General features: G+C 36.9%; 1 protein-coding gene across 3 annotated transcripts in view; it reads right to left on the bottom strand.

Moving 5' to 3' along the window:
- The window catches only part of LOC100746477 (protein sprint), a 162,305-nt gene extending 147,399 nt beyond the window's left edge, over window positions 1-14,906 (bottom strand). Inside the window, exons 1-2 of one of the 3 annotated variants that reach the window (XM_024366775.2) lie at window positions 14,671-14,906; window positions 1,865-2,109 (exon numbers count right to left, since the gene is read on the bottom strand). In XM_024366775.2, coding sequence (XP_024222543.1) covers window positions 1,865-1,945 — 81 coding nt within the window. In that variant the 5' untranslated portion in view covers window positions 1,946-2,109; window positions 14,671-14,906. Of the gene's footprint in view, window positions 1-1,864; window positions 2,110-3,821; window positions 4,631-14,670 lie in introns of those variants that run through there. The other 2 variants (XM_033320750.1, XM_012384037.3) reach the window with 2 other exon arrangements.
- Between the last annotated feature and the right edge of the window lie 1,034 nt (window positions 14,907-15,940).

Below are 15,940 nucleotides of genomic sequence, written 5' to 3' on the forward strand. Positions count from 1 at the left end.
GGGGGGGGGGGGTGGAAATAGCGGCTGGAGGATGGGTAGTATTTTAGGGTGATTTGAAGTGAATATGTGCAACGAAATTTTATAGAACAGTTGAAAAAGTGTGACATGTTTGTAAATTACGAAGTAGGTACATTGTGATCGTTAACGTAGAGTCTTTTGGGACTTGAAATTAGTAAAAGTGTGGAAGTGCACTCTTGTTGAAATGAATTATTTATTTATTTATTTATTTTCATCATGTCAGTTTTATCAGGGAAATACGTGAAGAATTCAAGTGCGAGAATAAAAAAGATAAATAAATAAGGAATACGAAGATGGTAGAACAATGCTATTCCATTTTTTCATTTTTCATCCCCTCTGTTACGGATCCTAAAGGGGATAGCGAACTGAATATACGATAAACAAAAATATAGAGAGATAGAAGAATAAGCATAAATATCGCAACAAGAACAATCTAACAACGTACTGTAACTATCGAAGAAAAGTGTCTACGAAGTGAAGAAAAATTCCATAAAAATGTAGTTTAAATGCAAACGTAAATTCCTGCGCAATTAAAACAGCGCCTAAGGTAATTTACATTTCAGACTCATAAAAATTCAACGGACAATAGAAAAGATAAACATGAATATCCGCGATAAGAATAATCTAATACTTTTTAAAAAGGTATTTAACAAATAAAAAGATTTCTAAAGAATACATTAATAACGATCACGGAAATCATAATCATCGTTTCTTTATCGACTTCTACTATCGTTGCTCTACGGCAAACGCTAAAAAAATTAAAACAACCCGAAAATAATCCGAATTCCAAGCTCATAAAAATTTCACGGAGAAATCGCGTCAACAGGAAGGAACACGTGGCACACGCTCGGATAATCAAAGGAAAGGCGGCGACGAGGAAGTTCAGGGATGTTTCGCGAAACTTTTCCATCGGCCTAACACACTTGACAAACGATAACGCGCACCCTACGCGTCACGACGCTCCTCATGGTCAAACGTAGACGTCATGGAAGGCGCCACAGTACGTTCCCAGTTTTCGAGATCGTCGCCTCGTTATTGTCGCGACTACACGATACTCGTGACGCGACCAGATCTAGAGCCAGCCTTGGACATCGCAGGCGCGATAAGAATGGGGGTTGCTGATATCACGAATTATTTGGACAACGATAGCACTGGGAAAGCAACGAGAAATTTCTCCCGAAGATTACGAACACGATGGTAGGGAGAATCTATGCTGAGTGTATTTTCATGGGATTGGAGTTGATAGAGCCACGTTTTTGGGGGGTGATTCGGGTTACATGGTACGATGCTTTCTACGTTGCAATAGTTTGCAGAGATTGGACGAAGCTCGAGATTTGAATATCGATGTCTTATATATGTTTAGCATATGTATGCGTGTTTAAACGTGGTTCTTTTAAGCTGGAGTATTTTTGAAACGTCACTTGTTCGAAATTTACATTTCATGGGCTAATATCTGTTGTTAAATTTTGTTAAGCTATTCAATCAATTATCGATCATATTGAAGAAGAAACTAGCTGTGAATTATATCAAGACGTTATGTAAGCGTATTTTTAAAAAAATGATATTATGACACGGAATGTTGTATGCGTGCAATTTACATTTAGATCATCATAGAAGAAGAAACCGGTTATTCGTTGAATAAAATTATCTTCATAATTATTCGCCAATTAATATGTATATTTTTACACCAAAGACTTACGTCCTCGGCATCAATGGCTTATTAAAATTTCTTTGGACAATCGTCTACTTTTGTATACAAGTAATTCAGAGAATAATCGAATATAGCTACTACTAAAATTTATGTCAGGTACTAAAATATACTTGGAAAAGATTTATTCTCACTCACCATCAAGTAACTGGAAGCATTACTGCTGGTGGATTCCCTCTTCCGTGTTGGCGCCAAATCCCTCTGAACCAATGACGTCATCTTCTTGTCATATTAGTCATCAAGATTCAACGCCGCTTAGCCACGAACGCGATGATTAATCGATGCAAACCGTGAAACTTTAATTGCACCTTATTTTCTCCACTGAGCATATAAACATAAACCAATCGGACACAAAATTGTCACGCACCACGAAACTACGTAATCTGTAACAAAAAGGAACACCCACATTCTCATGAATATTCATTACAGCGTAAATTTATTACTATCATAAATCGTAAGAAAAGAACGAATAAAAGAGAGAGAGAGAGAGAGAGAGAAAGGGAGAGAGAGAAAGAGAGAATGAAGTCAGCCGGATTATTTTGAAAAAAAATTTCACAATGTATGTCTCAATCACCGTAAAATTTCTCCGGAATTATTTGCATCGCCGTGAGGGTCGAAATTTTCTGGCGTCAAATTTGTCGGTAATTTGCAGCGATATTTCATCGGTTTCAGTCCGGCCCCGAGGATTTAAATCGTAAGTTGCGCTAAAGCGACGGTTTATAGCGTCGTCGTTCAACGCTGAACGACGCTTGTTTCGCGAGCTTTGGATTTACGAGGTCGAATTAAACGTAATCGAATCGTTTGCACGAAAGGGATCGAAAGAAATCGGGAGAAAATGACGAATGTTAAAGAACTTGACACCGATGACCTTTAATAATACAGGATATGTTCACATGAAAATCGGAAAATCGAAGGACTAGAAGGCTAGAGGATTAGAATTAGGAAACCGAACGATTAGGTGCTTGCAGAATTAATTGAAAGACTAGAAGATCAGAGAGTTAGAAAATTGTAGAACTGGAAGGACTTGGATTGAAATGAACAACTAGACGAATGAGATTAGAAAATCGAAGGAGTGGAGAATTGAAAAGGTAAAACATAAAAGAGGACAACATTGACAAGTAAATTTCAGATCGATAACGCGAAATATTTATCGAAAAACGTTTAATTTTTGCAACGAAACACGTTCAATTTCCGTATAACGCTTTCGACTAAAATTCCCGTGAAATTGAATTTTCCACGGTCGCAAGCTCCCCCACACAGAGGCCACATTTATTGTAAATTCACGTTTAACGTGGTTTACCTTTATCCATAGCCACTCGATGCTCCTTGACTGAGCTTTTCGGTCTCTAAATTCAATTCACTACACTTCATGGTGGATCGAGTACGAGGGGACAGGCCCAGCTGACAACACCGAGCAAATTCTTCCGTGAAAACCTTGCCAACAATGCGGTAAATTATACTGCACATCCGTTAGATATCGGGGGTTACGCGGTCGAGATGCGATTAAGGGAATTCTAAATTCAGAACAACCACTTTATTCGATTTTCCGCCGATAAGAATTTTAACCATCCTGGATATCGCAAATATTTCAATTACGCCAGGTGAAAGATCTCAAGTCGGAAGATTCTTAACATTCAAATTTTAATATCCTTCGTTTTGGAATTTCTCATATATAATTCTGATAAAAAAATAGCAAAACCGTAAAGAGAACGTATCTTTAGAATTATTAATATCTCAACTTTATGGATACTGACATTTATACTTGTTAAACCAAACCATAGGTACAATAACAATAATAATAATAATAATAATAGTACTTTGTTATTTAACAATTGGTTGTACAGTATATCTGTACGATATTTATCTATATCGATTCTATTTCGGTCACTTCCAGTCTCTCTCTTTCTCTCTTTCTAACTTTAATCTCACTTTTTTTATCACTTTTTCTCTTCTACTCTAAATTATTTTCAAACCTCCGCTCTAGATTCTACTATCACCGCTCTTATCACTCCTCTATACTTTGTACAATATCTTTTTTCTATTCTATTCCTATCTACCCCTATCAATCTATTTCTTCTGTCTATTTCTTTTTTACCTTTCTCCTTCCTACTCTTCGTTCATCTGATATTTCTTCTCTTCTAGCCAATTCTTCGCTCTTCCTTTTCCATATAATTTCATTTGACCTTGCCAGGCTTACTTTTCCACTTGCGCTTACTACTTCTACCCAATTTGAATCTTTATTTCTCGTTATTCCGCACTTTCTTGTCACACCTTTCCACTTTCATCTCACCACATAATTTACATTCTTCTTTGCATTCTTCCCAATATCTACATTCCCTTAATCATCGAAATCTCGCTCTTGCTTTTAATTCATTTCTATTCCTCTAACTTCTTCTGCTTATTTTGATTTCTTCGTGTCTGTCTCTCTTCCTCCTTGTTTCGTATCCTTAGCTCTTCGCTCTTCCCAGATTTCCTCTCCATTTTCTATTCTCTTTACGCGATCATCTCTGTACCTGATCATTCTCTTAGTTCTAAAAATCTCTTTCTACTTTTCTCTTTCTACTTTCATATAGCTATCTTTCGTTTCACTAGTATCCTCTTGCATTTCCACCTGGTTGAATCTTTCTCGGTGCTTCCTAACTTCTCTTCGTATTTTGCTGGTCTCGCGCCTGTTTTTATTGCGAATTTTTCTCTCCTCCTTTGATTTCCAGCGATACGTGGCTCGCTGAATCTTTTCTATCGTCGGATGCTCGTTTGTAAAAAGAGAAAAACGCTCCTAACTAGACTATCAAACAGCTTTATCCTTAACTTCCAATCTTCCTTACATCTTCGTTCTCCTATGCTTCACGACTATGCTATTTTCCAAAATATCGTATTTCCTATTCTTGCTAAATCTTTTACATGTTTTTCGTCTGTGTTATTGACCCTTACTTTATACATGTAGAAGACTTGTGTAGGATGTTTGATGTTGCGAGATTTATTAAATGTTATTGCTTGTTGTTGAAATCGTCGAATATATTTAAAATAATAAATTAGTATACAGACTATATCGGCTGAGACGCTCGTACAGTGTACAAGTCGTAAAATAGGATCGCTAATCACTCGTTAATTAGATCGCTGATAATTCGTTGATAACTGGTTGATAACTGACTGTAACTCCGTTAATGACTGATTCGCTCGCGAACGCGTCTGTTTATTTATACTCATCGGGGGAGAGTCGGAAAATTCGAATTCGTCTTTGATCGACGATAACACGTAGCGGCGACATTGTTTTGCCCGGAATTTATTTATCGTTACGTTCCGTGCGTCAAGGCGGTGCCAATGTCCCGAGGCAAAATAACAACACGAATTGAACTGTCTTCTAACTCATGTGCCGCTACATACAGTTTCCTATATTATTCGTATTCGATGTGTATCTGTGCCTTCGAATTTCTCATAAACACAGAAAAATGCAAATTATTTCTTGCGCAAGAGAATACAGCTAATAGTTAACCTACAGATCCGAGATTCGAATGCAAATACGAGAAACAGCGATCGAAACGAACCGAATTCATCCGTCAATAACACGCGTTACATTTACCATTAATCTGCCCGATCGATCATGTGTCCCCGGGGATTCGAACGCATCTCCAGAGTGCTGTCCTGTCCGGTAATATCAATCTGCCACATTTTTTCTTTCCATTCTACTCGTTTTGCGCTCTAGGGACTGGAACCCTACGTGTCCGCAACGGACACTAATTTACGAGCAGCGTCACATTGAAAATTCATAATGGCCAAAAGTTGAAATTCCGCGGCTTTAATCAAGCCATCGACATTCATGGCTCGCCTTGACCCCTTGGGGGCTGCAACGGTTCTGTTACATCGCGCTGTTGGGACATAAACCGACCTTTCAGTCGTAAAACTCGAACGCGATCATCTTTTCGTTACTTTACTCGTACGCGTGATTTTTTCAATTCTTTTGTATCGTTCGATGCTTGACAGATGTTGATCTTTTAGAAGGAAGAGTGAAAGTGAATTTCGCGCGTGAGATAATCGACCGAGGTGAATGGAAAGTGGACGTAAATTACATCTCGTTAACGCGAAACTACCCTAAAATGTTCGATTCTTTACTCGAGGTATCTTAAGATCCCAAACGAAAGAAAATATTCAAATTTGATTAGTTTCTTTCTGTCAGGGTTGTTTCAAATGTTTACTAGACAGCCCGTGAATTGGAATTTAATGCCACAGTATAGGACAATTCATCCGACTCTCTGAATATTCTTTCATACTAAATATCGATGTGAAAAATCGACAGACATAGTGCAACGTGCGTTATGCCACAATTTCTCCTTTCGATATATTAAATGCAGACTTCTATTATAGCAGGATCTACTGGTACGCGTGATTTTTTTCAATTCTTTCGTATCGTTCGATACTTGACAGGTGCCAGGTGTAACACGTATCGCGCGTCCTTTGTAAGGGTGTTAAAATCTCGATAAAAAGAGAGGAATATTTCTTTGAAGAGAATAGAGACAAAGCGTTGATTCGTGAGAATATTGAAAAATAGAAAAGAATAGACATTTTGTTGAAAATGACAAGGTTTTTCGTTTTTATCCCTAGTCCATTTAAGAAAGTGCAATAAATGTTTTTCGGCTCAGAACGACGTGATAGATTCATCCAAAGAATAAAATATTGCGATCCTAGCTTTAAATACAGAAATAACAACACATTTTGATGCGACAAGTATTTTTGGAATATTTGAATATCTGTATTTTTCGATATTTTTAATACCTTCAGCAACTTCTCTCGATCGCTCAAACCTTCGGAATCTGATTAAATTTCAAAAACGAAATTTACTTCCAGCCTCGTGGATTTAATTGACGAAATTGGAATGTTTTAATTACTTCGATAAATGATGTTACGATGCGAAGATCGACGATTCTTTTTGCGGAGGGCAGGCGCGTTCCCATGAAACAGCTGAATGTAATCGTTCATTGGTAGTTGCAGTCATTGCCCTGATTGGTCTCGATTAAAATCGACTTGCGAAATCGTCCGAACGATCCACGCTGATGACATCAGACAGTTATAAGAAAGCCTACGACGAACGCGTTCGATGTAACACCAACGTGCTTTGCGCAAGGAAAGAATGAATAATTCACAGGGGCTTACAACTAGAAGAAGAAAACCACGATGGTTAAATTATAATAAATTATTCGTTGATTTAGTGACAATTTTTGGTGATTATTCGATAGACGTTATATTAAATAAATATTACTTTGTAATTGACATACCGATAAAATGAATTTTATAATTTAAACGATCGAGCGATTAATGTATTTTAATTGTTCAATAACCCGAACTATAATATCTGTATCACGTACTACGCGTCTCCAAAATTATTCTTTTCTATTTTTTCCCTTTTTAACACCGTGTACATAACCGATTTTCACATGCCGAAATGAAGTTGTCATACTGTTGCATGGATTACGTAATGCAGCTAAAATTAGAGGTACAACGAAATTCCATTTATTTAAACGAAATTTTACTGTTCAAATATTCGTAAACATATTACCGAACTTATTACGCTTGATTAATAAAACGCGTACTTGCCTCTGTTACGTAACAAAGCGAACCACCCGTTCACGGAATATTAACATATCGTTCATTTGCAAAGTGACAATGACATAACGCAAAATTTCTAGTTTTCGTACTTGGACAGAAAAAGACCGCAGATTTCCGTGTATTTTTTCTGGTAGAGTCTTCTAAGCGAACTTGAAATATTCACTACGCGAGGGCAGTTTGCTGCATCGTCAAAAAACCATAACAATTTGGAATATTCAAATTGCATAAAATTGCGATTTTTGAGTCATGTGATTATTGCAGCCAATGACTGATATTTTCTTTAATACTTACATCATCGATGAACGATATTGCTGCAACTCTTTCGATACTCGCTAGTTGAAAAGAGAGCAGACGAATCTCTGTGATATGATAAAGTAACTTCTCGAATTCTTCCAAACATTATTCCTCTATCTACTCGATATTTCGCGACTAAGAATCTTGTTAATACTTCTACTTAATCCAAAGTTAAGAACGTAATTGACAGAACGGAGAACGTTTTTAAATACGCGAAGATTCTGATCTTGTTCCAATAGCTTTGTCATCGATCTAGAACACGTACTACTTAATTGAAAATGATCGCTCCCCGATGAAATTGTTTCAAACCTGAATTATTATTACGAAAGAAACGATCAGAGCCAAAGCGTCTAAAAATCAATTCTACACCCTCGTTTATTTCCCCGCTGACTCTCGTTAATATTCACCGTGAAACTCATTTACCAAACACGTCAGAGTTCTGCGGCGTTCGCCACCTTCTCCGAAACCAAAAGAAAAGGAAAACGAAGGAGAATCGTCTGGCTCGGACGGGGTTGGGTCTTTATTTTCGTCTGGTCGGGGGATTTAATAAAGTCTGGAGCAGGTGTCATTGGCGAGACGCAAAAACGTCAAAAGTGGTAGCAGGCCGTGGAGGTTTCTCTGAAAACCCCAACGTGTCTCAACCCCCTACGGTTATTCTCGCGTTCGATTTCGTTCGACGAACAAAGCTGCAGACGATAGAACTGTCGATCAATCCTCCGTCGTAGACGTAATCTCGACATTTTTGCCTCGTTAGAAGTTACTGGGAGGCCGCGTCCAGGATTTCAACGAGAATTCGATGAGATCCGCGCGGGGGTGCGCCTGTGAAAACCGTTCAGACACGCGTCATTGTGCGCGTAAATGGGCGTTTCGCTGGTTCTTCGGCTCAGGTGGTACGTATGAGGATCTTAGAAAAGGGTATTTCAAAGTTTAAATTGAGGGTAGAAATTTGCAAGGTAGCCTCAATTGGTATGGTAATATCGGGAACGAGATTTGGAGTTAAGTGGCGGATTTATGGAAGATTGTAAAAAGAGGGCAATGATGAATTTCGATCTTGCTGTAATATTAGGTAGCGTTTTAAGAAACGGATCAGACGATTACTTGAGACGAAGATGATGGATGGCAAATTTTAATTGATACGATACCAAACGTGGTACTGTTTTTTGGAATTATAGAAGAAAGATATTTTTCTAGGTGGCGAAGAAAGAACGTCGATCGATTCCGCGTCAGTAGCGAGAAGCATTTGCTAATCAATGTTTCCCAGTACAATGTCTTCACGCATCGTTCATTTGCAAGGTAGCTTCAATAGGTATGGTAATATCAGAAACGAGATTTGCAGTTAAGTGGCGGATTTATGGAAGATTGTAAAAAGAGGGCAATGGTGAATTTCGATCGTGCTACGATATTAGGCGTTTTAGCGTTTTAAGAAACGGATCAGACGATTATTTTGGAAATTGGTGCATGGCAAATTTTAGTTGATGCGATACCAAACGCAGTACTGTTTTTTTTTTTTTTTTTGAATTAAACAAGAAAGATATTTTGCAAGAGAACCCGAGTTAGATGATAGAAATATTTTGCAACGTATAAACGAATGCTAATCGATGTTTCTCAGTACAATGTCTTCACGCATCGTTCTTTATTATCTTACGTATTTTCCCAAACTAAGAACATTCCAAGACATCGATTGAAAAAATCTAATCGTAATTCAACGATTGTATGCGAAACTTTCTACCACATCAGATACACCGACCAGATACCAATCTCCATTATGCTGCCCGATAATCATATTCCACGATCCTGGCCAGAATATCCCCATCAACTTGAGAAATCACTTGCATGCGAAAAAAGAAAGCCCGCCCTCGATACATAGCTCGCAAGTTAATGCGCTTACAGACCTCGAAAATACGAGTCCTCCGCTTGCTTCTCGAAGGGCGAATCTTCCGAGCTACGTACATCGAATGGAAACACTATATTTCTTCTTCTTCGACGAGGAAGCTCGATGAAACTTCGGCATATCCAGCAACGTGCAATTTTCTTTGTCAAGCTGAGCGATCGTGTCACGACTTTGTTCCAAACGCGAAAAATATCAAACTATCGCGACGAGTGACCTTGGCCAGGGAAATTTTCGCGTCGCAAACGCTATTAATGGCGTTGAGATTCGGCGTTGAGATTCGATTCTAGGAACGAAGAAGGGTCGATTAGATTATCCAGAGAGATATTAGAATCGCTGGATCCTCGATTCCTTGCAAAACTTTATGGAATCTTGCGCTAAATTAGATTTCGAACACGAAGAATTAGCGACGATCTTCAGGAAAATTTTTTCGCTCTGCTTTCTTAACCCTTTGCGCTCCTATGTCGTTTTATATTTGTTTCCTTTCAGCCTCACCTTTTTTTGTGAAACGTGCGAAAGAAAAGCAGGATTACATCCTGGAAATTATTTCAAGATATATCATACAGTTAAAAATTACAAAATACGACAATAGTGTGAATAAAATTGGTATTTAAGTGAATTTGTTTCTTCCTTTATTTACTTAAATTGTCTTATTTTTTAGTTAAAGTAAATTTCAAATAAAACACTTAAAAGCGTTGGGAGCTGCTGCTAACGAAATTGAAATAGAATTCGAAGTGCGAAGAATTAACCGTTTGAGTCCCAAGCAGCGCTGTTTAGATTTTGTATCGAAAAGTCCCAGTACGTGAGAACGCTGCGGACGACTTACGGTATTTTGAATTTCATTGTTATATTCCGAATAATTTTTATTGATCAAAACTCGAGATATTTATAAACTAATACTACGCATATACAGGGTGGTTGGTAACTGGTGGTACACGCGGAAAGGGGGTAATTCTACGCGAAAAAAGAAGTCGAAAATATAGAACAACAATTTTCCGTTCGAGGCTTTGTTTTCGAGAAAATCGACTTTGAATTTTCGCTTGGTACGCGTGCACTTTATCGCGTCTCGTTATAACGGATCTCACTGTAGATCGTTGTCTCGATTGACGTTACTTTTTAATTTTTAAATTTTTAAATTTTTAAATTTTCAAATTTTTAAATTTTTAAATTTTTAAATTTTTAAATTTTCAAATTTTTAAATTTTTAAATTTTTAAATTTTTAAATTTTCAAATTTTTAAATTTTTAAATTTTTAAATTTTTAAATTTTCAAATTTTTAAATTTTTAAATTTTTAAATTTTTAAATTTTCAAATTTTTAAATTTTTAAATTTTTAAATTTTTAAATTTTCAAATTTTTAAATTTTTAAATTTTTAAATTTTTAAATTTTCAAATTTTTAAATTTTTAAATTTTTAAATTTTTAAATTTTCAAATTTTTAAATTTTTAAATTTTTAAATTTTTAAATTTTCAAATTTTTAAATTTTTAAATTTTTAAATTTTTAAATTTTCAAATTTTTAAATTTTTAAATTTTTAAATTTTTAAATTTTCAAATTTTTAAATTTTCAAATTTTCAAATTTTCAAATTTTCAAATTTTCAAATTTTCAAATTTTTAAATTTTTAAATTTTTAAATTTTTAAATTTGTATTCTATATTTCCGACTTCTTTTTTCGCGTAGAATCACCCCCTTTCCGCTTGTACCACCAGTTACCAACCACCCTGTAGATGTATTTCATAAAGTGACAAATATGACGAGTGCTATTGAGCCGCTTGTTTCTCTTCGCAATCCATTAAGACAAGCGCTATAGCGCTGTTCGGGATTTTTCGACCTTATTTTTTCAATGACTCCCGGGACTCAAACGGTTAAAACGATACTTTATACGTCGGATATTACATTACGTATCGGAATATTTGATTTCGATTTGAATTCAAACTTAGTCGCATCCTGTTTCTCAATTATGTCTCGTCACGCGTATACGTTCGTATAGTTTCTGAAAATTTTCTACGAAACGTCTCTCTTCTCTTTACTTTTGCGGATCTAATAACAAAGTTTGAAACTCTTACGCGTCTAAGTTTCTAAAGTCCTTCTGAAATGTTTACAAAGTTTAAGAGGTTTTTATCCTGGTTTCAGAGAATTCCTATTCGTGTGTGTTAAAAGTGTGTTTCTATGAGAAAAAGGATATGACGGAAACACGATGAACGATCGCGCTATGAAATTAGCCTAAATTGGCTGAACGGTTGAACCCGCATACACCCGTATGTTCGTCGATGGAAACGAGGTTTGACACGCGTCTCGTCTTCTTCTTCTTCTTCTTCTCTTTCTTCTTCTGTATCAAGGAACTTTCAGTTCTTAGACAATGGTCGACCGTCAAATGCTTTCAAATTTTCCTCAACCAACTTAGAAGTTTCCTTGTCGGAATATTACAAAGGCAGCTACTATTTATCGTTTTATTTATTCTCGAAGAGAAGTATCTCAACGAATTACGATGCAGATGAAAAGAAACTTTCCGAAGATTATTTTCCTCGTTGGAATATCACAACAGTGCTATTTATTTTTTCGCTCGATCTAAACGGAATTTTCAGTTTCAAAGAATTCGAAGGAACGTCTAACGATTCTTCTGACAAAAATTCTAAAATTATCATCGATGAAAAAAGAAATTAAAAATGCATAGGGAACGTAGAAGAAAATATTCCCAATATATTCGTTGACTATTATTGTTAGCGAAAAATATCGAATTCTACGGAAAGTCGACCTCTTATTTCTTAGAAGGAATTTGTTAGAAGAAAATGCAGACGCAAGTCGATCGTTTCGAAACGCCAATCGACCAACTGAATAACATGAAACGGATCGTACGGTCAGCCTGGATGGATCCCGAACCGCATGATCGCAGTGTTTGGTAAACGGTGAGTGTTGATGTAAATTACTATTAATGAAACGAGACGTAACGGTGCAGCATCTAAATTGAAGCAATACGGTTTCTTTATCGTGTGCTGGACGAAAGGGGGAACAGGCAGAGGAGACAGACGAAGCTAAGTAGGCAGTCAGACAGAGTGTTGGTGTGTGAAACGATAAGTTAGCGAGCAACAAGCCCGAATACACTTTTAAAACACGCGTTCCCTTGCCTTACTCGCGTATACACTGGGTGATCTTAAATAAAGCGATCGAACATTTCTATTTAAACTTTGCTGCAGTTTACGAATTCGCGTTTCAATTACGAATCTTACTGCAATGCCGCTATTCTTCCAACCAGTGAAAGTTTTGATGTTTGGAGAAAAATATTTGCGTATAATTCAATTATAAAATCAACTACATAACGCTGATATTACGCGAAAGCGATCAGGCGAGCGCGAGAGCAGTAGAACGGTGAAAGTCTGCTGGAAAATTGCAGACACGCTTCGTGAAACGTATTTGAATGATAAATAGACTGTTGATATTTATGCAAATTCGCATGTTGACAAATATTCTTAAAGAAATGGAACCATTGCGAAAAATTGCTTCACCTACTGTTTTCATATGGTGAAAGTACTATCAGGTTGTCCGAAAAGTATCTTTCTTTTACAAACACGTCTTTTACAACGACGCATCTTTGTACAAACATGAAACCTAATCTGTCGAACGTTGTGATCTTTATTTCGATGGAACGAAATGGATCATACGTAATTCGATAAAATAATAAACGTCGTGCATACTTTATTTCCTTATAAGACGAAAGAAACTTTTCGGACGACCTAATATATTTTGGAGATTTTATACGTTTCTGCATATTATGTGCATTTTCGCATCTTCAGATTTCCTAATAATAAACTCCGAAAAAATTAAATTTCGATTTAATTTCGATTTAAGCTTCAAGATTGTTACATTTTTACGACTTACAGCTATTAACTTGTCCACTGACTAATTGTTATTCGTCGACAAATTACGGTGCAGAGGAATTCATAAAATAAAAAGACAGACGAAGGAAACGAGTTTTTTGACTAGCTCTATCAACCATCCTTGTTCGTTTCAGGCCTACATTCTCAAGAACCTTCTCGAGAACATTTCTCGAGCTCTAAAAACTTGTAACTCGCGTTACACGCGAAACACGCGTCTACCTATCGCCAAATCGATCTGTATTTCGCGCCCGGAGTCTGCGAGCGATTCGTCATTCGCGAGACGCGAGCAATCAGCGTAATTGGCGCCGGGAACTTGAACCGAGAAAGAACAAAAGGCTAACCGTACATCGTACTGTGGCAATAAATAATCAACGATACGAATCGTGGCTGTCCACGAATTCAAAAACCCTGGAAAACCGAGTGGACACGCGTCTCGCGTCTCCTTCTCGTCGAAGAACGAAGGAAGGAATTCCCTGCACGCATCGGCCGTAGTTCCTGCTCCGTTGAATGAATCGTTCCCTTAGTTATGGCAGGCAAAAAAAGGAAAAAAAATACGCAGGCGTGCAGCACCTCGAATTATAGTTACGGTGCCAGCGTACGATGAATCACCGTGCGACCGCGAGTTTTTGAAAGTTCCTGTGAACCGTCGACGATTATTCCTTTTCAAACCCACGCTAATGCCATTTTGTCCATTATTATTGTCCGTATATCTAATACGAGTGTTTCAAATATGTAACGTATAAAACTTTATTATCATATGGATAATAGATAATAAATTAAATATTCTCACGAACAACCAAGTATGCCTATTTAAAGGCAAACAATATTTTTCATTAACCATATATTTCTTCTATATTCTCTGTTATGTTCTAATAATTATGTTTGTTTTTAATCAAAAATACAAATATATATTATAACACGATATACATTAGGTTGTCCGAAAAGTGTCTTCTACAGGTATGTCTTTTACAACGATGCATCTTTATACAAATACGAAACCTAATCTGCCGAATATTATGGTCTTTACTTTGATAGAGCAAAATGGATTATACGCAATTCGATAAAATAACATAAAACAGAAAATATCGTGCATCCATTATTTCCTTATAAAACGAAAGAAACTTTTCGGACGACCTAACACGATATATAAACACGTGTAGAGTTTATATGGAAATGTAGAAATATATATAGCCAAATATATAGCACAAAAGAGATTAAAAAGATACAAATGTAAAATCAATTACTAAATTAGAAAAAAAAAACAAACGATTAAATCATTCTCAACGTACCTAGAGCACACGTGCATCAACAGCCACGCTCTCGATCAACGAAAAGTTTCCCAAAGAAATCTCTAACGGCTGGAACACCGAGGCACGCGTAGAAGATAAAAAAAAGGAAAAAGAAACGGCACAGAAATTAGAAACGACGGGGTGGAACGCGTTTTTCCGTTTGTTCACGTGGCGAGACACCGAAGACGCGCGCCGTCTCACACTTGTCAAAGTACGCGCGTCGTCGACTTCGCTCGAGCACGGTCACCGAGACACTGAACCACAGTCCTTGCCCTCGAAAACGCTCAGGTGGCCCGTCTGCAATGTAAACAGAGAGGCCTTGTTGCGATCCACATCGTTCTCCGTTTTCTTTTCATTCCCCTAATTTCTCATCTTTTCAAAAAATCTTCCACCATTTACATTTTCGACATGGCGGTATAACGTACGGCTATACTCCTTGACCTCTTTCCTTTGATCGCCAGCTTTTTTCACACAAGTACATTCCGTTGGTGCAAGAGTCGATTAGAATGGGGAAGGTGATCGAGTTTCTTTTAGAAGGAAGAGTGAAAGTGAATTTCGCGCGTGAGATAATCGACCGAGGTGAATGGAAAGTGGACGTAAATTACATCTCGTTAACGCGAAACTACCCTAAAATGTTCGATTCTTTACTCGAGGTATCTTAAGATCCCAAACGAAAGAAAATATTCAAATTTGATTAGTTTCTTTCTGTCAAGGTTGTTTCAAATGTTTACTAGACAGCCCGTGAATTGGAATTTAATGCCACCGTATAGGACAATTTATCCGACTCTCTAAATATTCTTTCAATGATATTTCATACTAAATATCGATGTGAAAAATCGACAGACATAGTGCAACGTGCGTTATGCCACGATATCTCGTTTCGATATATTAAATCCAGACGCTTTATACGTTTCGTACAAACGCTAGTAAATGTTACGTTAATAAAATTACATTTTTCGAGCGACTCTACTCTTACTCGTGTTCACGTTACGGTATACGATTCTTCGCTATAGTATTAACAGCATTACGCGTGGGTGTAGTATCGCAGAGTTAATAGGAAGTAGAGAATCGATATTTTAGGTGGCAGAAAATAATATTCTTTTGAACGACGTATGGTAAACGATATAAATTCGAAGGGTCCTCCTCGGTAAACGTCCTCGTCGACACTAATTTATACAGAGGACATAAAATATGGTGTTTAAGAATGATATACCGGGTATAGTTTGTAGGAAATAATATTCACAAATTCACTTTGACACTATTATCGACT

This window comes from Bombus impatiens, unplaced genomic scaffold (genome assembly GCF_000188095.3).
Source record: "Bombus impatiens unplaced genomic scaffold, BIMP_2.2 scf_0010, whole genome shotgun sequence".
Taxonomy (NCBI): domain Eukaryota; kingdom Metazoa; phylum Arthropoda; class Insecta; order Hymenoptera; family Apidae; genus Bombus; species Bombus impatiens.